The following is a 25,370-nucleotide window of genomic DNA, read 5'->3' on the forward strand; positions in this document are numbered from 1 at the left end:
AACTACCAGGACACAGGCACCCCCCCCCCAACACCCTTAATCTTCTCAGTTCTTCTGCTGAAGAATTTGGCTTTCATGATGACAGACTGTTTTGGGAGTTTTCCCTTTCCAAGAACTTTGTAGTAGCCCAATCACACTACATCAATGATGGGAGCTATTCCAGTCTTGTTTTTGGCAGCATTTACTCATGTCTGCTCACTGACCAATGTCCACAGTTTATCAAGGTTGACAGTCAGGCAGTAGCTCTGGTTTCTCTTCAAGTAGTAATGCCTCATACCAGCCTTCCCAAAGTAACCTGGGTCATATTTGTCGAAGTTGGTCCCGTGATGATGCATGCCACCAGCATTACCCTGGCCTCTGGGGTGCTTCTGGACCTTGCCAATGCAGCCATGGCGCTGGCTCACATGACGCCAAAGTTTCCAGGTCTTCCTTAGTCTGGATGGCATGTTGGTGGCCAAGACAGTAGTGTGGTTTCTGAAGAGATTAGCACTACTAAAAAAAAAAAGGCCAAGTACTTTGTCCATGGACAAGAAGATAGCTTGTGGGAACCTTAGAAATCAGTAAGACCCCATTCATTCTAGGCTCTAAAGTTAAAAAAACAAATGCATACTTTTCATGTGAGAAGAAAACCTCTAGGCCACTTATTCAAGCTGAAACCATAGCCCAAGGGAGCCTGGATCCTACTCCTACTGACTACAGACCTCGTCTGCATGATGCTGGATTTACTGGTAAGCAGAATGTAGGAGTGGTGGGAACTACCAATTTCGAATAAAAGTCTTGGCAATCAGGCAGGAACTCTTCATGAGAATCTACCTTGGAATCAGCTAACTGTGGACTGAATCCCCTCCAAACATGAGCCATACTAAATCTTTCCTTCTCTAAGTTGTGGATGTTAGGTGAAATGTCCAGCAATAGGAAAGTTAATCCAACGCCCTTCTAGCCTTTAAAATTTATAATCCCCATTCTCTGCCAAAAGTAAAATCTCTTTTAATATCTTTTTAACATAAAACTATTAATATTTTTATTTATTTTTCAAGATCTCTTTGTGTAATTTAGGCAAGTCTTAAATTTTGGGCAATCCTCCTGCCTTAGTCTCCCAAGTGCTAGTATTACAGGTGTACATTACCATAGTTATTTTCACATCCATCCTGAATCATCATTATGAATCTTTATTGTGGTATATGTAACATTAAATATTCCACTTTTATACTTTGTATATGTGTGTGCATATGTGGATGCATACATGTGTTTATGTATGTAGCACTAAGCATTACATCTAGGGTATGGGGACTAGAATATATCATTTTATTTCACACTGACATAGGGTCTTTAAAAGTTGCTCAGGCTGGACTTGAAATTGTGATAGTCCTGCACTAGTCATCAGAGTTAATTTATACTTTTAGAAGAAGATGTGTGTGTGTGTGTGTGTGTGTGTGTGTGTGTGTGTGCTTTTTTTGGTTTGGTTTTGATACAGGGTCTCACTATGTAGATCAGGCTTGCCTTGAACTATGTAGTTCAAGCTGGCCTCAAAAAGCAATCCTCTTACCTCACCCTCCCAAATACTGGGAATATAGGCATCAACTAACTCACACAGCTGTAAAGCTGGTTGTGTCAAGGACATGGATGTACAGTATGCCCATAATTGCAAATTCCCATAGTGCTTTTACAAACATGTTAATGAAACAAGAAGTCTGGAAAAATTTATTATAACTTAATGACTTAAACCATTCCTTGTTATTACCATTAAAAAGATGTCAAAACTTTAGCACAGAGAATTTAAAACAATAGTCCAGACATATATATGAGGACTCAGGGCTGGACTGAACTAAACTCCAGAGTTCAGGCTCTAAGCTCTACTGGTTCCCAAAATCCACCCAGAGGTTTGAGAACCATCTGAGTATTAAAGAATGTACTGATAGGCTGCACAAAGATGAAAGAAAATGATATCATTTCATCCAGGGATATCACCACGTATTAAAAAAGTTGAATTGAAGGCCATGAGTTCAGTTTTGAATGCTGGGCACTCATTATATAATGTGCTAAATGTACAAATGCCTAGATGAACTGTTCAAAGATCTGTCCTCAAGAGTGAGCATAATAATTCATTGTTAAACTGGATGTGGTAGTGCAGGCCTGTATTCCTAGCACTCCAGGAAGGTGAGGGAGGAGAACTGCAAATCTGAGCCCAGTTTGGGCAATCCAGCAGTCTAGGGAGATCCTGTCTCAAAATAAAAGGGGTTGGTGATGCAGTCCAGTGAGAACCTGGTTTAAATCCTTGGTACTTAAAAAAAAAGTGGATGAATCTTAGAGAAATGATTTTATGGACTTGAACTGGAAGCTTCTCTACCCAGTGTTAAGCAAGAGCTACTCCACAAGTAATGGAGAACACCAACAGTAGCTGGCTGCTCTTATTACTCAGCAACCATCATTTTCTGCAGGCTACAATCTATCCTTAGGATCTGACGGCTACATACATGTGAAATACTCCCTGTTATGGTTTGTGTCGAGTTGTCTCCCCAAAGCCTCATGCAGTCATGGGGCAGAGACTTCTACAGTTTGTGATAAACTCATGATCCACTGGGATTATGGGTGACCCAAGGCTGGGATTATGAGTCTTAGTACTGCTGGGATTATGGGTGTGTGTACTTCCCCAAGCCTGGGGCAGAAAGCTTGAATGTAATATGAGAGACAGAAACAGACTTTCTCTCTGTTGCCATTGTTGTTTCTACTCCTCTATTGGCTCTCTTGCTGTTTGCTGCCACCATGGAAGGTTGCCCTCTGCCATATGCTGCTCTGCCTTGGAGCCAGTTGAGGATGGACTGAAACCTCCAGGAACTGTGAGCTAAATAAACCTTTCCTTCCTTCATTTTGGGTGTTGGGTATTTGTCCCAGCAAAGGGAGAAAAGTAACTGAGACACCCCAAAACCTGATGCTGATGGGCTCTTTTGAGAAATGACTGACCAGAGGATGCAACTATGTTTTTTAATAAAGGAAATTTTTCTTAAAAAAAAAAATCAAATGTCTACTGTGACCTGTAACATAAAAATAGGATAAAATGTGGCCTGGAACAAAAACATTCCTAATATTGTAACAGAAATAGGTTTAACAGGAATATGGGCACCATAGAAAATGGTCAGAACTACAGTTGCCAGATTTAGTAAATAAGAATATGATACCCAATTAACTTGGTATGTCAAATAAATATTTAATAGAGATATGCACATGCTGATTGTTATAACCTGTAATATTGATTCCAATTTTGTAACTCTGTATGTTTCCACTGTAACTTTATTAACAAGGACTATTTGGTATAAGCTGACAACTTAAACTCCATCTTGTAACAAGCTTTATAACTTTTGTTTTGTAAAACCTTGATTTGTTTTGTAAACCCCCCACCCAGGCCTTCCCTGAAGAATGTGACTGTACAAATAAAAAAGTGTTTCTCAGCATTCTGAGAGAAGATAAGAAATGTTCCTTAACATTCTGCAAAATGAGTTAAACTGTCCTTCCTACGGGAACAAATAGATCGCTTAAAAATGGGTGAAACTGTCATCAGATATCCTTCCGACTACCTGAACAAAAACAACGCCTAAGCCAAATAAGGACATATTCCTGTAGGGTTTGCAAAATGTGACCTCATCTATAGAAACAAAGAGTTAACCCTCGGTCATGACTAACTCAAAATAAGCTTTGTAAAATCCCCCCTCCTACCCCTACTCTTGTGGTTTTTCCCTTTAAAAACTGTGCCTCACCTAGACTAAATGCGCACATACTTGGAGAGGAGAGTATGTGCTGCAGCCGGGCTCAGCTGAATAAAGCGCTTTCAAGTCGAGTCCGGTTTCTGATTTTTGGGTTACAACACTGATGCTCACTTAGCCCATGTGCTCAGGTTATTTTGCTTGCCACTCCTCCAAACAAAGACAATTATTTTGACGAAAAGGAAAAGGACTTTATTCAAAGCTTGCTCTAGAAGATGGAGGGGCTACACCACCCAACTCATCACCTCACTGGGTATAGGATAAGACAGTGGAGGGAGGGGAATACAATCAGGTAATAGACAGGTCCAGGCTTATTTTCATCCCTCCTTGGCCCCAACCTCTCCATCCCTTCCCTGTGGAAATGAATCTATACTTCGACCTCCTGGGGCCAGCATCTTTATAGTTTACACATTTGACTGGGCTGAGAAAATATAAGGGTGGCAGTTTATGCCCTAAGCCAAAAGAAGTCTGAAGAAGCCACTTGTCCCTGATGGAAAAAAAGAATATGTAAGTCCCATCTTGATATGTATAGTACAAGCTCCTTCCCCTTGCTTTAGTCGGACCCTCAATCTTGGAGAATGTGAAGTGCCACCTGGGTGGCTTTGCAATGCTGGACTGGCAAGTAGATCCCATCAAATGTTCCTGGAGCACAAGCAAAGGGAAATTAGATGCTTGAGCCTGAAAAAGTGCACTAAAGATTGTGCAGTGAAATACAAAGAGCCAAAGTCAGGAGACACCAGTGGAAGGGCTTTTTGGTTAGAGGTAAACATGCATAAGAAGCCTCTTTCATAATCTCTGTAGCTCTACTTGCTTTGGGTAAAGTTGAGACACAAGTAATTCATGTGCACAAGTTTCCCCCCTTGTCTCTGAATGCATTTTCTTCTTTTCTGACAACACAGCCAAGTCTGGGTACTTGCTCCTCAGTGCTAAAGCAGCTTTCCCTGAGGACAGTCAGTCAAAACAAGGGGATGTGACAGAAGCAGTGTCATAAAACCCTTCTTGCCAAACATGAGCAATATCAGAGATTTAGAAAGAATAGGTCTTAGGCTAAGTTTAACTATAGTCCACTTCCAAGTCTAATCCTATATACTCCATAGTTAGTAACCTAAGGTATTAGTGTTTGGACAAACAACAGTTACAAAGATTCCAGCCAGATGTAAAACAAGCTCTTAAAAGCAAAATGCATCCAGTCTGTACAGAAGATTTAAACAAAGAAACATACAGGCCACATTAACTACTGAAAGCCAATTTATCTGTGAACAAGGATTAAAAAGTACATTAAACACCTTTCTCCTTTGCTGTAAATCAATGTGAATTACCACTTGGGGAGAAAATATCATTTACTCATGCCAAAACCAAGAATTACAATTTAGCAATTAGGCTGCATATTAGAATCCCTAGATACATACAACAGAACTGAAAAAATGTAAATACAGTACATAAGAATTATTCTAAGTTTTACTAACTAGGTATACATTTTTGTAATAAAGTCTTTTATTGAATAAGAGGAACATGACTCTTGCCAATAAAATGATAAGCAATACACAAGCTAGCAATTTCCCAAAACAGTTTACTTTTACAGCATGTTAACAATCATGATCAACTGTGTTATACCATGACAATTAGACCTTGTGGTTACACTTCCATCAATCACTCCATCCATTCCATTTTCATAAAGGGATGAGCAAGTCAGCATTTCCAACGTAGCTGCCTCCTGCTGAGTAGGCATGAAGTCTGGGGAATTTTGGAATGGAAGCTTTTGACCTGATGAGATGTGTAGTTCTTTGCCTTGCTTTTGGAGGGAGGAGTTACTGGACACTTGCTTCTGGTGGCAGTCTGGAGGCCTAGATATATATGTTATATACACAATATATTGCACTTAAACCACAAGTAAATTTGTACTGTTAGGGGGATCAGCACTTATTTTAAGATTTCATCAGACTAATTAATCTTAGGTGCTACCTGAGACACCTCAAGGAAAGGCTGAGATTCTTAATGTAGTATGTAATGTTTGGTTACTTGTCAGGATCTTGTCCCCAGTATCCTCTGCAGGGACCTAATAGAGGGTACATTATAGAACTTTCCCAATTTGCTGCCCAGTGAGACATGGGTGGGTAAACTGTAGCTAAAGTTTCAGTTACTCCTGCTAAAGCATTACCCAGACAATCAGGTGTCACAGAGAAAAACACTAACAGTTGGCACAGTAAGACTGAAGCTTCATAATTACTTATCTCAGTTATTTTTGCTTTTAAATAAATACCTACAATTCTGTCCTGATGAATAGCACCAAGTGGGATCTAAAGAGAGGAAGCTTCTTCCTCTGGAGGAGCTTCTTGATTCAGAAATGATGGATCCAAAGCTTAATTCAGCCCTGCAAGTTTTAATAAGATTCCTTGTCAGCATCACATCATTAGGCCTCTGGGTTTTCTGCAAAACCTTATCTCCACAGTAGAAGTGGAATGGTTCACTGGTTGAATGTACAACCTAGAGACGGCAAACTTATGAAAAGCAGTTATAATGTGATTCCGGGTACTGCATACCATTTAACTTTACTTTCTAATACAGAGTGGTGTACCTATTATGGAGGCTAGAAAGGGTCTCCCACACAAAGTTTCAAAGGGACCTATGCCCACTTTAGGGTGCTACCCTAATTTGGAGCAGGGCAATAGGCAAGATGTGAATTTCTAGACAAAGCTTAGGCATTGGGCTTTTTTTTAAAGTATGTTTCATCTTTTCTTTCTCATGGGCTGTGACCTCCATGATGAATGCTGTTTCCAAGTCATCTATACAATCTTGCTTATTTTTTCAGTGACTTTGGAAACAAATGATGCTCCCCGTCACTTTTAGTTTGGAAGTCTAAGGTTGTAAATGATTTATTTATTTATCTATTTATTTATTTGGTGGAACCAGGAATTGAACTCAGGCCCTGCAAGCACTTATTCTACTGAGCCATATCCCTGGCCCCTGTAAATATTTAAGGAGAAAGTTAATTTTGTTACCTTCTCATTCTCGTAGAATGAGTCTCTACTAATCCAAAGAAAGTGTCCACAAATACTAATAATTTTAAATTACTTGTTATTTTAGGCATCTAGGCAAAATCTATTTCCAGTCTTAGAAGGGACATGTTCCTTTATACTGTACCCCTCTGAGGTGAATTCCATTCAGTTTTAAGATTATTCTTGGCACACAGATGGCATTCTGTTGTAAGGTGTGGCCATGTTAAGCATGACTCTATTACATCTGCCCATGATTCCCTTCATGTAGATGCTTTAAATTGGATATGTCAGAGCTTCAGGCAGTAAGATCATCTTGTGATGATTAAATTTCCATAGTAAGTTAGATACTACACTGGATCCTTGTCAAAAGGCTGAGAAGCAATGCCACAGTTAAGAGTCTACTCCCGAGCTCCTCATCCCATTCTTTAAACTGCAGTCTGAACTGATAGGTTCAAGTGGAATATGAAAGGACCAGTGAACTGTCCCACTCTAGCAGCTCATTTTGCAGCTCAGTTAGCCTTCAGGTGCCCTGGGAAGTAAATCATAGCCACTTGGCATTGTTACAGCAACTGCCCCAAGTAGAGTCAGTAATTTCCATTGTATAGTTGATGTCCTTACCTCAATAAGCTACTTTCCTTCAAAAGCATTATGCGTAACCAATTAGAGAAGGACATGTGGTTGGGAAGATTCCCCAAGTAGTTGAAAAAGTACCTCTAATCCCATGCCTTGCTTTTCATGGATATACAATGTACAGGGCTTTGGGGCTTAGGGAACCCCAAGGTTCAGGTTTTCTTTGATATTATCAAATATTTTTGGCATTCAGCAGACCAATATAGTTTCTGAATCCAGCGCTTTCAGATCATAGAGGCGCTTAATGATAAAACCAAAATTAGGAACACAAACTAAACAGAAATCTGTCATTCCTAAAAACCCTCACAGCTGCCTCCTATTTACAGGAACTTTGATGCTGGCAATTGCCTGTTTCCAGTTGAGTACTACACTCCATTTTCCCTGTTTTAATTGGGACTTGAGGTAATTTGCTTTATGCTTGCAAATCTGAGCCTTTCTGGGAGAGTTTATATCCACATATGCCAAATTATTAAGCACCAAGATTATGTTAAACATTTTTCATAATCATGACTTGCTATTTAGTACAACATCCACATACTGTTGCAAGATCTCCATTTATTTATTTATTGTATTTTCAGGGAAGGGTCTACAGGGTGTTCAGGGTCTCACTACTAGATCAGACTCATAGTGAGCCGCCTGTTTACATTAATCCGTATTTAAGAAATGTTTGTAACTCCAGGTGAATCTTTTGCAAAGCCTGTCTCTTGAGGAGATACTGTTTCTTCTGAGGTACAAAAATTCCTTCTTTAATTCAAGTTTTATTGGTTGTATATTCAGTACTTAACTTGTGGAGTCCCACCTGCCCATTTAATTTATTTTCTTGTAGACCTCAGGGAGAGAGCTCTGTTGTCTCCTGAAAGTGACTAAGTACCATTTGTAACTTGATGGATTGCTCTGGTGGTATCTGCAAGTGAAGCTGATTCCTTTTCAGAGAGGCTGAGTATTTAATTTGTGCAATAAATAATCCTAATACTGGGATAGGGCACTTTGGCAAGCTGAGAAGACTTAAATCTCCTACTTGACATTCCACATGTTGGAGGGTTTCTGCTGCATTTCTTCCATCACTCCTGTAATATTCAGTTCTTTTTGTTACTCTGCCATTTCAGTGTTTAGAATGCAATAACTAGTTATCTGCATTTGATAAAAAAAGTTCATCATCTTATTCCTGTTAAGTTACACCTGAAGCTCTTGTAGGGCAATCACAGTTGTCACTATAAGACAGAAAAGAGCCTCTGAGCTTCATGTATCACCTGAATGACAGTATTGTTTCATCACATGTCTACGCATTTTTTTCCTCCTTTCCCATGCCCTTTAATTTCAGACATACATCCTTTTAGTGCTCTTCCTCCTTGCAATACAAGCAATGGTTCCTCTCTAGGGACCCTTTCATGTTCCTAAGCTGTGTCTTTCTTGTTTTTCATTTTCTGTCCCACTGAGGCTATGAAAATTACAGTGTGGCTCTTTTGTTTCTTTTACATTATATGTTTTACAGGCAATACTAATTGAAGTGAATTCATTTCTACAGCTCTGTTTTTTTGAAGAATTCTATTAATGTCAAGGGCATTTTGCCCTCCTAAGGTAATTTAACCATCCTTATATTCTCTGTAGTTTCTGGATCATCTGGATCCTTCTTATGTGTCTGGTAAATCTTGTGTAAAAGTTCAGAGGGATACGCATTAGTCTTCTGTTAAAGTTTATCTATTATGTTCCAATTTCTCAGGTTAGGTACCCCTTTTCTAGGTCCTGCCAGAATGTACTGCTTGTAATTATCTAAGAGTTATTTCCCAATTGTTTGGATCCCAATAAGGTTCTACTGATGGGATAGTATAGGACTGGGGTTCCTCGTAGGATATTCTTTATGGAGGCATTATCACTAGGCTTTTAGTCTTTTGCACTTGGAATACTCAGAAGATCTTGAATATCTGCCCAGGTGAGGTGGCAAACGGCAAATCAGTCATTCTCTCTGGATCATTTCTATATGATGCATTACAGTTCTAGTTTAATAAGGGGAGTCGGGCTTACAATGGATTATAAGTCCAGAGATATTCTCCTGGCTGGCTAATCCTGATTCAAATCTGGCTAATCAATTGTATTGCCCCAAACTGGGAAGCTCTTTGGCCAAATTGAGTGCACTGCTGGATCTTAGATGGGGACACTGTTTCTGCCTTATGTTCACATGGTGAAGGAGCTGCAGCTCCAGGGTGACTCCTCTTTAACCACTGGACTGGGGTTAGAGCATGTGAAAAGTTGGTATCTTCATTTTCCTCTTCCTCACAAATTTTACCATCTAAGAAGGAAGTAAAAGCCTGCCCTTTTCTCTGTAATTTTCTATAATTTAGGTCCAGCCTCCTCCTTTCTAGATTCATTCTTAAATACCAACAAGGCCTGAATATAATGATCATCACCCCATTTATCCGGTTTTTGACAAAACTATCCTAATTACAAAATGGTATGATAGTTTGAAGAACCATTAAGCGGCTACCTTTCACCAGAGTCTAACACAGGCATAGAACATGCAGTGTTAGAATTGCAAATACTAGCTCTTTTTCACCATAGTATCTTGGATTCAGTCCTGTCTTCTTACTCAATATGCAGCCCAAAGAGGGCCTAGATGATAGACACTAAAGCCCAGGTGCTCATTCTAGAAATAAAAGGGATTATAAAAAGATAAATCAAATCAAATCGAGGGAGTATTCCAAGCCAACAAGTAACTGTAATGTTTTCTACCTCAGAATCTCTACTAACATCCATCAATACCCACCCCCCAAATGAACTGTAGGCCCAAATGACGCCAAATGGTGAAGATGTGTTCATCCCCAACTAACAGTGCTGAATGACTCAGCAAAGATCTAAATGGCTATTCTATTACCCTGATCCTAGATCATAGGAGTATACACAGAACCTACCAATACCCCCCTCCCCCTGCAAAAAAATACCCTTTTCTTCCACCCACGATATTTATAAGCAGCTAATACCACAAGCGGAAAAAGGAGAATTCTCAGGGTGCAAAACTGTTCTTGGCAGCTGCTAGAATGTCCGTGGACTCAACAGTAGGTTCAGCTACCATCATGCAGCTAATCCTTCTTCCCAAGCACCTGTCACCCACCAGTAGTGACCGGAAGACCCACGTTGCTCAGGAGCAAAGACCTGCCTCCCAGATGGCTTCACCAAAATTGTTATCAACACTTAATTCCATACACTCAAGTTCATGTTCTCACCACTAATCACATCAAAGAAAATCAATTGTACTGATGAAAGGGAGAAAGGCTTTAATGAAAGCCACTTCAAGAAGTTTGAGGGGTCATATCACCAGCTCACCAGCTCACTGGGTACAGGTATGCACAAGTTTCTTATAGTAAGGAACAGTGTGTGTGTGTGTGTGTGTGTGTGTGTGTGTGTGCATACGCATGTGTATGGTGTATGATGATACAAGGAGACAACACACATGTCCAGGCTTATTTTTTCCCTATTGGACCCCCAATATCCCATCCTTCCCTGTTATGAAACTGGACTTTCACCTAGTCCCAACATCTGAATATTCTGTCCATTTACCTGGGATATGGAAAAGTTGGGGGGGGGTGGACTATGCCCTGTGTAGGCCTAAGGAAGTATAGAGAAGCTGTTTAACATTAAAGGAAAAAAATGTAAGTTTCAAAGTCCTGTTTTGCTCTGTTAGTTACTACCCTACATTTGAGATGCCCAGAAAAAAAATTGTAAGATCATATCATAAGAGAGTCCTAGATGACATGACAGTGAAGCAAACAGAAAGAGACTCTGGGGCTGGAGAGATGGCTCAGTAGAATAAGCGCTTCCCTGACAAGCGCAAGGGTCTGAGTTCAATCCCCGGTTCCGCAAAAAAAAAAAAAAAAAAAAAAAAAAAAAAGAAAGAAAGATACTGTGCATTCCACACTCACTTTCTGTTACTGTTATGTGACTGGGGTCTAAATTCATTTCAATACATTTGGTGCCACAATAGTGCGGACATGTAAGCTAAGTGTGAAATTAGTAATATTCAAATTGAAGAATCAGTAATGAGGATAAGAAATTCTTTCTTATTTTTTACAAGGCAATATAATACAAAACACATTAACTCTTGAAGTCCTCACTGTAATTTGCCATGATTTCATTAGGAAATAATTATGAGTGCTTCTAAAATAGAATGGAGGGATCAGTGACATTGGCTTGGGATGGAGGATAGTGCTAGTAGGTACAATTTGGATGGAACATCTGAGAACAATTGCTGAATCCTATATTTGGGATAAGGAAGAAGACTTTTGAGGATAATTTTAGTTCCCAGCAAAGAAAATCTAGCTTCAGGATCAACAGGGAATTCATATTTAGAAAATAAAATGAGTATCTACAGAAAATACTAGGAGATGAAGTATCTTTGTATTATCAAATTATCTAAAGAGTAATAAATACATATAAAAATACCCTGAATGATGCATAGATAATATTACTAATTTTAAGTACCTACTTTTATTACTTTTATTTACTGCAAAATATACTTGTCTTTCAGACACAAGCAAACATTTAGGAACTCAGTTTAGTGACATAACCAACCTTCACCATTATCTTCCTGTTACCCTCTCATCCTATACAAGAAGGAAATGCTGATATCTGACATCAGTTTCAACAGCCATTCTTTATGCCATATACCTGATCTTCCGGCCTCCACAGTACTTACTCCTTTATAAAGAACCTAGGAACTAAACATTGCATCACTGACTTCTTATTCTTACTCATTCTGAATCCACCGTGGCTGCATGCAGACACCAGATGTTTGTTCAACCTCAGTCTTTCTGTTTTGTACTGCCTACTGAACCCAAGGCATTCACACGGAGCTGAATCACCAGATCTTACTTTCATTATTTTAATTTGGAGAGAGGGTCTCACTAAGTCACTTACTTTCCTCAACTGGACTGAAATTTGCAGTCTACCTGCCTTTGCCTTCTTAAGTGGTGGGATTACAGGTATGTCCCACTATGCTTGGCTTTTCACTTTCTTAGCTACCATAAGTCTAGGTCAAAAAATCTATGTGTGTTCCATATTGCCCTACACTTAAGGTCTGCATTATCAGGTCTATCTCTCCCATGTGTTTGTTCTATGAGTAGTGAAACAGATAACAAGGAATATTTTATCTTGGGAAATTTAAGCACTGTGGAAGAAAAGTGATTTTCTAGGCCAGGGATACAGCTCAGTGGCATGAGCGGCAGCCTGGCAAGCACAAAGACCTGAGTTTGATTCCCAGTACCAAATATAAATTGTATTTTCTTATGCTGTGAAATGTGACACATTTTAAAATTACGAATCTGGACAACAAACTCGAATTCTTAGAAATACTGACTTATTGCCAAGAGGAATCAGGTATTTTCATGTCATAACATAGTAGCAGCAGATTTCATATCACTTATACTTGCCATTACCTTTTGTTCAACTTGTCAATATTTTTGACATGTAATACTAGCATACTGCCATCTTCCCCTATATGTTGATAAAGTACTAGTTGATAAAATTGGTAAGTCTCATCAAAATATTAAAAACATTTTAGTAAATATATTTAAATATAAATGGAAATAGGAAAAAAAGAAAAAAATATATCATGTACAGGTACAAATTCCCTATGATGAATGTTATTATATGACCAAAATGTACCAATAAAAATTTCAAAATGCAAAAAATATATATTTAAATAAAACTGTTAGGTTGATAGTCCTTGGGTTTTAATGCCTCATTTTAAAACATTCCTTAAGAGCTGGCCAAATAGCTCAGCAGATTAAAGCACCTGCAAGCAACTGCAGGGGTCAGGGGTTCGATTCCTGGGCCTGCTGTGCCAGCCCTGCCCCTGGGACGCGCTAAGATGGCAATTGCGACTAGGCATGGTGGTGTGCGCCAGCTCTTGGGAGGCTGTAAACAGGCAGATCACTGTGAGTCTGAGCTAGCAGTGAGACCCTGAACACCCTGTAGACCCTTCCCCAGAAATTTTTTAAAAATTCCTTAAAAAATCTCATGGGCTTTACCAGAGTGCAAAAAGAATGGTGCAAGTAAAGTGAGATAGCACATGCAGGAACAGATTATTTAGCCTTGTAGTTTTTACATAACATCCTTGAGAGCTATAAAAATGTCTATATGACATAGTAGAAAGTAGTAATTTACATACATTATTTATACATATCTTATGAGACTATATACTGTTAAAGTATGCTATGAGTTTGAGGGATATGTTAATTAGAAAGTTACTTTGAATGACACACTTCAGGACAATCTGAGATTTTTCTTTTTTATGGATATAAATTTAACATAATTGCTTAATCAATGTAAGTCTTTAATAAAACAGGTTGCTTTAGAAGACAGTCCTCAGATACATGTATTGAGATATATGATGGGAATTCACTAGCCTGTCATGCTTTCTGAGTCATCCCAAATACCAATGAATATATTCTAGCACATGCAGGGTAAGACTCAGGATTACTCAAGTTTACAGTAAAAAGTTCTTTGTTTAAAATGTAATGTTATTTCAGAAAAACAAAATTTGAAACAACAGTTATCAAGCATTTATCATATTCTGTAATACATATTAAGAGTTTAACATATTAAATTATGAACTTTCTCTTCTTCAGTGGTGCTGACTGTTGCTATCAAGGTCCTATAAAAGCAGACAATGGGAAGACAGCTACAGGAAGTATACTGTGGTTTTAGGTTTACAGAAAGTATAGTGAACAGTTAAATCACTAGTGTCCTTAGACTGAAGACCAATTCTGAAAATGTTACAACATTATCAGAAAATGTCATATGGATTTTCAAAGTATGTAAATGGTTCTCATGATCCTGTTTTACTGAGAGAAGAATGCTGATTATTTAAATGTTTGTCTAAAACTGTTATAAGTTAAGGCATGGTTGGGTGGTCAAACTCTGCTTAGTCTACAAATAAGTTCTCCAAGGTCCCACAGCTATCAACTGATGGTCTCCAAATCAAATTAAGATTCTTTAAAGTTTATTGCTCCTGCCAGCCATTGTAGTGCATGCCTACAATCTCAGCACTCTGGAAGGAGGAGGCAAAAGGACTGTAAATTCAAGCTCAGCTGGGAAACTTAGTGAGACTATGTCTCCAGATAAAAAAATAAGGGTTGATGGGGCAGAGATATAGCTCAATGGTACAGCAATTGCCCTGCAAACTCAGCCCTGAGTTCAATTCCCATGATAGCACCACAAAAAGTAGGTTTGAGAGGTTGTAGATATCCCCCAGAGTGATAGCCTAGTATAAAAAAGTATATATTCCTGGCTACTGTAATTATATACAAAATAAAACAAACTGGACATAGTGGCATACACCTGTAAATCCCAGCACTGAGGGAAGCTGAGGCAGGACAGCAATAAGTTCAATCACTGCCTAATCAATGTAGCAAGATTCTATCTGAACATAAAAAGAGATGAGTGATGTAACTTCATGGTAAACCACATAGCACCCTTAGGTTCAATCTAGAGTACCACCAAATAAGAATACAAAAGGAGCAGTGAAACACTGAAACATTATTTCTGCAAATGATACAACTATTTATCTGATAATCAAAAAGGATTCCTTGAAGAAAATAACAAAAATTAGGTACTATATAAATTATGCACAAAATAGATACAAAAAAATAAGTGACATCTGAATATGCAATTGAAACTAGTTATAAACTAGAATGGAAAAAGGTGCTCTTTAACAAGAAGAACAAATATAAAAAGCCCAGAAATTACCTAACTAACAAATGTATAACTGCATAAAAAGGTACAACAACCAAGCAAATATCATGCCACATGCATGTAATCCTGGCACTCAAGAGGCTAAGGAAGGAGGGTTACTGGGCGCTCAAGGCTAGCCTGGGCTACACAGTGAATTCAAGGCCAGCCTGAACTACCATACATAGTGAGGTCCTGTCAGAAAAGACAAGAAAACAAAAACAAAACAAAGAAAAGAAAAGGAAAGAAAAAAGAAAAATCAGACAAAGCATGCAAGTGAGCAAGCAGGCATGGAAAGTAAGACACAAAAGTACATATGAATATTACTACCTACTGAACCCAGATTTTAAAATTTAATTATAAAATGTTTAGTTACTTCTATTTTTAATATGAAAATAAAAAAAACTCCAAAAGAGCCATTTTATTTTGTAATTTCTTTTCCCCTCCAGATGCTATCCAGAAGGGCTTTTTTCCCCACTAGAAATGAAAAAAGGCATGCAATATTTAAATTAAGTGATGCATAGGAATGAGGCCTAGACATATCAGTTATCAAAACATTGTTTTAACTTCTATTTTATATACTTTTTTTTTCTTTTGGTGAAACCGTGGCTTGAACTCAGGTCCTTGCGCTTGCCAGGCAAGCACTGATTCTACTGAGCTATCTTCCTGGCCCCCTTAACTTCTATTTTCTTTTCTTTTTTTTTTTTTTTTTTTTTTTTTTTTTTTTTTGCGGAACCGGGGATTGAACTCAGGCCCTTGCGCTTGCCAGGGAAGCGCTTATTCCACTGAGCCATCTCCCCGGCCCCTTCTATTTTCTTTAGTCATTTACTTTTTTATTTGGTACAGGGTCTCACTACACAGCTCAGACTCATAGTGATCCTCCTGTCTCAGCCTCCCCAGCACAGGGGTTACAGGCATGTCTCACCACACCCCAGTTTCAGTGGCCAGCTCAGCACAGGGCCAGCATGCTATGCAGTACCAGGTATCAAACCCGAACCTGGGACCTTGCACTTGCCAGGCACATGCTTAGACCACCAAGCTATCTCCTTGACCTATCAAAACATTTTATAAAGGTACAATGTCAAAATAAATTTAATTATAATGCAAAAAGAGATGGACAATTAGGCAGGACAAAATAATAGTCAAGATACAAATTCAAACACTATTAGAACTTGGCCTAATATAAAGTTTACATTTAAAACCACTAAGACAAAGTTAAATAACTAAGCATATGGCACTAAGACACATGTTTAACCATCTGAAAAAATGTTTCCCTGTATAACTCTGTTCAACATCCAAAATTCTGAGGAACTAAGTACTCAAATTTGACAACATAACCATAAATGAGGGAAACATGAGGTTTAAAATAAGGTATGTTAGAGTGGAGAACATGATTTATAAACTAAACAACAAAACATGCTATCCAAGCAGAAACTGATAAATTTACAAGCCTAAACTTCAAAGTAGAACACCCTACACACACACACACACACACACACACACACACACACACAGATAACAAAACCAAGGTCTGAGGAGTAAGGTTAGTATCCCTTATCTCTAAATGTTTTACAAAGCAATCAGAAAAATACTAATCACCCAAAAGATACTATATTTGATCTTAGCCAAAAGGCTGAGAGGCAATAATCAACTAAAAGAAAATGACATTAAAAAACATTTCACAAAAGAAAGAATTAAAAAAGAATTTAAAACATGTAGCATAAAAATCCAAATTACATACAGTATAAAAATGCAATTAAAAGTGTAAATATTTTCCACTAAACACATGAACAAAAATCAGTTAAAAATGATTTTGGCAAATTATTGGGAAATGAACACTCTACTACTTTCTTGAAAGGAATGTAAATTAGTAAATTATCTGAAGAAAAGAAATGTGACCTATTAAAGAATGTACAAATGTACTAACTCAGCAAATCCACTTCAGGGATATAACTTTAATACCTATTGGCATATAGATACTAAATAATATATACAAAGATCATTTTATTTTTATTTCAAAGGAAAAAGATTTACATACCTCAATAAGTGACTGATTCAGTTAACTGTACTATAAGCCTACAAGATAACATTGTAGATGAGATATCCAAGGAAGACTGCTCTTTACTTCTTTCTTTTATTTATACATTTTGTTTTCTATACTGAGATGCCCTTAAGGGAACCACATTTTTGAAGAATTTGTAAAATTCTGCTAATCATTAAAAGTCAAAATATTACCCAACTATCTCTCAACAGTTAATGTAAAATGTCATAACAATTTTTCCATTCTGCTTAACTCTAATAATTTATTATTTACTTTTCATATTTTAAAATCATCTTAAAATAGATTTCATCACTGATTTTAGCTTCCTAGAGACACTTCTATTAGATACTATTACTTGATTCCACAAATTATCAAAGGTGAAATTTTATTTTATTTTATTTTTTTTAAAAGGTGAAATTTTAAAACAAAATGATTTACATTGTGATGTTTTCTTAATCAAGTTATTCAGAAGTGTGATTTAAAAGTACAATTTCAAATATATGGAAAGGCTTTTAGTAATACTCAAGATATTTAGTATAATTTGACTAATTTCTTTAGACTTATTGTTTAAAATAGGACAATTTCTTCTACATAATAAAACTTCAAAAACCTGAGTTAATCACTATCAGATTTTTAAAAAGTGGTACTGGGGATTGAACACAGGTCTTTTGCATTGAGCTACATGTCATCCATTTTTTTTTAAAGTCAGGATTTCATTAAATTGCTAAACTGAACAGGCTAGACTTGAACTTGTAATCTTTCTGCATGAGCCTCCCAGAGTGATGGGATTACATGACACTATGTCAAACTTTAAGAGTACTTATTCAAAAGTTCTTTGTTAGGTGGGTGGGATGATGCATGCCTGTAATTCCAGCATTTGAGAGGCTGAGGCAGGAGGATTGCCCAAATTCAAGGTCATCTTGGGCTACAAACTTAGTTCAAGGCCAACCTGAACTGCATAGTGAAGCCCTGTGTCAAAAAGACACTCTATGAAAAAAAGTTCCTTTTTAAAAAAATCTATACTTGACAAAGATGTGGAAAAATCCAACTGTGCATATCTGTATTTTCGGTTTGCACTTCTATCAACCTTAGCTTTGTATTTACGGAGGTAATGTTATTAGTTACATACATAGAGATTACTCATAGTCAGATCCTGCTAAAGAAATGAAATTGGATATTAAGATAGGTTTCTACTTTTTTGTTGGTAAATGTATATTTTCTTTGTGTGTTTGTTTTTCATCTTTGAAATCCTTTCAAGGGAGGTTTCCTTGGTTCAAGAGATGCTTTTGTACTGTACATGAATTTCAATCCTTTTAAAGCATTCTTACATGTGGCTTAAAAACAGCATAGTATTTCATTTAAATGAGAAAAAATTTCAACTACAGTATAACAATCACTTGATTCACACTTTTAATATTTCTCTTAGTTTATGTCTACCATCCTGCTATCTAATTTCCTGTTTTGTTTTGTTTTGTTTTGTTTTTTTGTATGAAAAATTGAACTCAGGATCTCATGCTCACCAGGCAGGTCAGGTGCTGTACTACTGAGCTACATCCCTGGTCCATAATTTCCTTTTAACTTGCCTATTCTATAGTCATTTTCTGGATTGCCTTCAAATTCTGATTGATCATTGATAATTTTTTAGAGTAAGCTTCACAAAAGAATCAAGAAAATCATAGACATTTTATGATGTTATCATTGCCCATATTTTGGTTATTTGACTTAATCAAAAGAAATGACAAAACTGACTAAAACTGGCAGTAGTAATCAGTTACTTGAATTTCTTCAAACATTCTATGATAAACATTAACGTATCCTCTTTTTTTTTTTCCTTAACTTTGATAGTACTGAGAATTGAAGCCAGGGCTTTCATTCTGAGATACATTCTCAGTCCTATTTTATTTTTTTTTATTTTGAGACAAGATCTCAATAAGTTGCTAAATTGCCCAGCAAGGCTTGAACTTCTGAACCTCCTGGCTCAGCAAAACTGCTAAAAAAGATTCACATTATAGGTAAAAGTTTTTCTACATTCAGAAAGTCTAAGTTGTTCCCTTCTACATGTCATTCTCTATATTTATACTATAATCAAATGTAACTAGTGGATATAGAATTTAATATTTCATTTTTAATCTTTCCTGTATAAATTCTGATAATAAGTTCAGATTTATGATGCCAAAGAAATTTATAGTCACTGGATTTTGCACCTCTTACATATTATTTTCTGTTATAGAATGTGTAGCTGAAAACTCTTCCAATGTGAATCATATAAATTATATACTACTGACTAAAGGATAAGAGCAGGTCTTTACATATACCTCACTTTTATAAGGCTTTTTCAATATATACTCTGGTATACAGAAGAATAGCTGTAGAAGCTGGGCATAGTAGTACATATCTATAATACCAGCACTCTGAGAACCTGAGGCAGAAGGATCATAATTCAAGCCCATCCTGAAAATTAGTGCTTTACTAAGATCATAAATCAAAAACAACCCTAAGTACCAGGGGAAAAAAATAGCACAGGGGTACATAAAATCATTTCCCACATTTCTGATATTTCTAACATTTCTTTCCAATACATATTTGGTAATAAGTAATAACTATTAAATAAAGACAATATTCAAATACATAGAATTTCTCACCTCATGTGTGTATTTTCTGGTGCTTTTTTGCCTGTGAAAGACAAGTAAAGGCCTTTCCACATTCTTTACACTCATACGGTTTCTCACCAGTGTGAATTCTTTGATGTTGAGTAAGATGTGCCCTCTGCCTAAAAGCCTTATTACATTCCTGACATACAAAGGGTTTCTCTCCAGTATGAATTCTCTGGTGTTGAATAAGAGTGGAACAATCAATAAAGGACTTTTTACATTCTTTACATTCATACGGTTTCTCACCTGTGTGAATTCTCTGATGTCTACTAAAATAGGAAACACAAGAAAAGGCCTTTCCACATTCCTTACATTTGTATGGTTTCTCACCAGTATGAATTCTTTCATGTTGAATAAGATGTGCTCTCTGTCTAAAGGCCTTCCCACATTCCTGACATTCATAGGGTTTCTCATTAGTATGAGTCCTCTGGTGCTGAACAAAGGTTGAATAACAGAGAAAAGCCTTCTCGCAATCTTTACATTCATAGGGTTTTTCACCAGTGTGAATTTTCTGATGTTTATTCAGGTTTGAAAGCCAAGTAAAAGACTTTCCACATTCCTTACATTCATAGGGCTTCACACCAGTATGAATTCTCTGATGCTGATTAAGAGTTGAGCAATTATTAAAGACCTTCCCACATACTTGACACTCATAGGGTTTCTCACCTCTGTGAATTCTCTGATGTCTATTACAATCAGAAAAACAAGTAAAAGTCTTCCCACAGTCATAGCATTCATAGGGTTTCTCACCAGTGTGAGTTCTCTGATGTCTAGTTAGATGTGCACTTTGCCTAAATGTCTTTTTACATACCGGACATTCATAGGGCTTCTCATTAGTATGTGTTCTTTGATGCTGAAAAAATGTTGAACCAGATATAAATGCTTTTCCACACTGGTCACACTGATATGGTTTCTCACCAGTGTGAATTCTTTGGTGTCGAATGAGAGTTGAGCAATTATTAAAAGCTTTCCCACATTCTTTACATTCATAGGGTTTCTCACCAGTGTGAACTCGTTGGTGTCTGTTAAAGTCAGAAATACAAGTGAAGCCCTTCCCACATATAGCACATTCATATGGTTTCTCACCACTATGAATTTTTAGATGTCTACTTAGATGTGCACTTTGCCTGAAAGTCTTTTTACATTCCTGACACTCATAGGGTTTCTCATTTGTATGGGTTCTCTGATGTTGAGTAAGGGTTGAACAATTATTAAATGCCTTGCCACATTCCTTACATTCAAAGGGTCTTTCCCCTGTGTGAATTCTCTGATGTTGAGTAAGTGTTGAACGACTATTAAATGCTTTCCCACATTCTGCACATTCATAAGGTTTTTCACCAGTGTGAATTTTCTGATGTCTATTGAAGTCAGAAAGAGAAGCAAAGGCCTTCCAGCATTGTGTGCATTTATAGGGTTTCTGATCGGTATGAATTCTTTGATGTCGAGTAAGGTGTGCACTTCGTCTAAAACTCTTACCACATTCCTGACATTCAAAGGGTTTCACACTAGAGTGAGTTCTCCTGTGTTGAATAAGTGTTGAACAGCAGATAAAAGCTTTCCCACATTCTTTGCATTCATATGGTTTTTCACCAGTGTGGATTCTATTATGTTGAGTAAGGAGGGCACGTTTTCTAAAGCTCTTTCCACATATCTGACATTCGTAGGGTTTGTTATAATTTATTTGATATTGAGTAAGTTGAAAGTCATATGCAAATTCTCTGCCACACTCCTTAAATTCATCACATTTCTTTGCAGGAAGACTTTGCTGATGTTCCATCTTATTTGTGTAAAATATGAAGGCCTTCTCACACATTTCATCAAGTTTGTCACTAGTATGAATTCCTATCTGTTGAGTGAGGTTTTCATAATTTTTCTGTTCATAGCGTTCATTTCCAGTCTGAATTACTTCATTTGGAACCAGTGATATAGGCTGAATTATTTCATTTTGAACCAGTGGTATAGGCTGAATTATTTCATTTGGAACAAGTGATGGAGGCTGAATGAATTCAATTGATAGTTTTTCAAATGGCACTGTCATGTATTGGAAACATTCCTCTTTAGATTCTTCTTCTTTTTCAAAATGTCTGTTACATTTCAAATCAGTTCCAAAATAAGACTCTCCATCAAGACAAGAACTTGTGGTTCTGTTCATTAATTCCCATTTTAATGATCCCATTTCCAAAATACCATTCTTTAGAGTCAACTCTTTAGTTTCATACCAAGACAGCAAATCTGAAAGAAAATAAATATATTTTTCTGTTTTAGGAGTAATTAAATGTGTACATTAGAAACAAGCAGAAAAACAGTACTATTAAAAAGCAAACTGCTTAAAGAACTTTCAAATATTGTTATTTACTTTGTGAAAAACAGAATGGTTATACTAATACCAAACAGACTTTAAAGTAACCTATATTATAAAAAATAATTTTATCAGAAGGATAAAAGCATCAATTCACCTGGAAGACTTAGAAATCAGAAATGCTTATATACATAATAAGAAATACATGCTGGGGCTGGAGAGATGGCTCAGTGGTCTAAAGCACCTACTTGGAACAAGCTTGGCAAAGCATCAGGGGACCGCGGTTCGATCCCCCAGCACCACATGCCAGCCAGCCCCGCCCCCTGGTGGACTGAGCTGGCCACACACACACACCACACTCACTCTCTCTCTCTCTCTCTCTCTCTCTCTCCCCTCTCTCTCTCTCTAATAAATAAATAAATAAAATTAAAAAAAAAAAAGAAATACATGCAACAGTAATTTAATTCAGTAACACAAAACAACCAAACCTTCCCACATTAAAGAAAATCAGTAAATAGAGAAAAACTTAAGTAATAATGTCCACTAGCTACAACTAGTTACTATTTATAAAACACAATATAAAAAACTGCAAAATATACATTCTGTTCAAAAGTAAATACCTTCAAAATAAGCTGCATGGGGGGCCAGTAAACTTAATATTAATAGTAAACTCTTAATATAACAACAAATGTCAAAAATCATAATACTTAAATCTTTGACCACAATGAAACTAAATTTGAAATTTTTTTTTTTTTTTTTAAAACTGGGGCCGGGGAGATGGCTCATTGGAATAAGCGCTTCCCTGGCAAGTGCAAGGGCCTGAGTTCAATCCCCGGTTCCTCAAAAAAAAAAAAAAAAAAAAAAAAAAAAAAAAAAACCACCTAGTAAAAGCTCCTTATATGTGAAAATGAACTAAACCTTGAGGAAATTTGAAAAGATTTAGAAATGAACTACAATGTAACTATAGCATATAAAAATATATGCAGAGCCGGGGAGATAGCTTAGTAGAATAAGCGCTTGCCTGGCAAGCTCAAGGTCCAGAGTTCAATCCCTGGTACTGCAAAAAAATAAAAATAAAAATAAATAAAAAATAAAAGTATGTGCAATTAGGTAAAAGAATTGTCCTAATTGTACTTTTAAATGCTTCTGGGGGGGGGGGGAAGACGTAGGGTTCTACTAAAAAATTACAGAAAAAAGAGCAAAATAAACTGGAGCAAAGAAGTCATAAAAATCGATAAATTGATATGTAGTAATTAACAGAGCCAAAGGCTATTTCATTGAAAAAGATCAGAAAATTTGATACTTTTTAGCCAAACAGTCCACATACACATATAATACAAAAAGAATATCAGGAATAAAAGTATTTGTAAATCCTATATAATTAATAAAAATGTTTAAGTAAATAATTATTACTAAATACTTAAATAAGAAAATACAATGGGGGAAAAACCCATGCAGGCCCCCATTCTATCCTTCTCTAGGACAGTAGCTTTCTTTCCCCCAATAAATATATACTGCTTTAAAAAAGAAAATACTATGAAGCCAAATATGGTGGCACATGCCCATAATTCCATTACTTAAGAAGCCGAGATAGGAGGATCTCCACAAGTTTAAGGCCATCCTGGGCTACATGGTGAGTTCAAGGCCACCCTAAAGTACATAATGAGACCCTGTCTGAGAAGAAAGAAAGAAAGGAAATAGTATGACCTATTTCACAACTATATGTATAATTACATATAAATAAATTATATATAAATAAGTTAGATTTAAAAGATTACTTTTTTTTTTTTGGCAGAACCAGGAACTCAGGCCCTTGTGCTTGCCAGGGAAGTGCTTATTCTACTGAGCCATCTCCCCAGCCCAAGATTACATTTCTTAATAAACACAAACTATCAAAGATCACTCAAGAAGAAATATTCACAAGAGTAGCTATCCCAGAAATTGAATTTATAAAAATAAATAAATTTTTAAAAACCAGCCTAAAGATAAAAGTGGCAGAAGTGGCTTTGCTGGTAAATTCTACTAAATAAGGAAAAAATATCTTTCAAATATAGAAATGGCTCCTAACTCACTACAGGATGCCAACATAACACTACTAGTAACCCTAGAAAAAGACAATGGAAATCTATAGATTTTCCTCTAAAATCCTTTCACATACTAAGCGATACAATCCAGTATTATATACAAAAAACATACTAGATGATCCACTAGAATTTACCCCAGAATATGAGTTATGTTACAATTTAAAAAGCAATCACCACGGGGCTGGAGAGATGGCTCAGTGGTCTAAAGCACCTACTTGGAACAAGCTTGGGGACCGCGGTTCAATCCCCCAGCACCACATGCCAGCCAGCCCTGCCCCCAGGTGGGCTGGGCTGGCCACACACACACAATAAATAAATGTAAAATAAATAAAAATATCTTTAAAAAAAAAAAAAGCAATCACCACAATTCAAAATATTAACATTTTAAAAAGGAAAATCACATAATCACTTGGAAAAAGGCAAAATATACTCTTAACAAAATTCAACAGCTGGGCTGGGGAGATAGCTCAGTAGAATAAGCACTTCCCTGACAAGTGCAAGGACCTGAGTTCAATCCCAGGTTCAGAATTTTTTTTTTTTTTTTTTTTTTTTTTTTTTTGGTGGAACTAGGGACTGAACTCAGGTCCTTGCACTTGCCAGGGAAGCACTTATTCTACTGAGCTATCTCCCCAGCCCAGTCATAAAAATTCTTAACAACCGAAAAATATAAGGGAACTTTGTTTTTCAAGTAAATGACATCAGTTAAAAATTTGTAAGAAACATCACATTCTACTGAAATACTGCCAGACATGGAGACCCATGCTTGTAACCTCACCACTCTAGGAGGCTGGTTAATACAATCAAGCCCAGCTTGGGCAACTTAGTGACTTAGAAAAACCTGACTCAAAATTAAAATATATCTAGTGGTACTAATCAGGGTCAAGACCCCGGGGTTTAACATAAAATATTAAAGGCTTTCTACTTTATGTCAGAAGCAGTAAGTGATCAACACATTATCTTCATTATGGTGCTGACTTCATAAGAATAGATTTATATCAAAATTGTCAAATGGTACACTTTAATGCATCTACTTAATTATGTGTCAATTGAACTTCAAAATATCTGCTAAAAAAAAATTCTTCACTAGTCATGGTTCCACATGCCAGTAATCCCAGTACTTTGGAGGCTAAGGCAAGAGGATGCCAAGTTCACAGTCAATCTATTTCACATAGCAAATTCAAAGCTGATC

The 25,370-nt window shown here is 36.8% G+C and overlaps 1 protein-coding gene across 1 annotated transcript in view; it reads right to left on the reverse strand.

The window, feature by feature from the left end:
• Nucleotides 1-25,370, reverse strand: part of LOC101569489 (zinc finger protein 420-like) — a 93,312-nt gene that overhangs the window by 17,892 nt on the left and 50,050 nt on the right. The window contains 1 exon segment of the mRNA XM_023721605.1: nt 19,790-22,030. Coding sequence (XP_023577373.1) covers nt 19,790-22,030 — 2,241 coding nt within the window.

The sequence above is a fragment of the Octodon degus genome, unplaced genomic scaffold (genome assembly GCF_000260255.1).
Source record: "Octodon degus isolate 3935 unplaced genomic scaffold, OctDeg1.0 scaffold00083, whole genome shotgun sequence".
NCBI lineage: Eukaryota > Metazoa > Chordata > Mammalia > Rodentia > Octodontidae > Octodon > Octodon degus.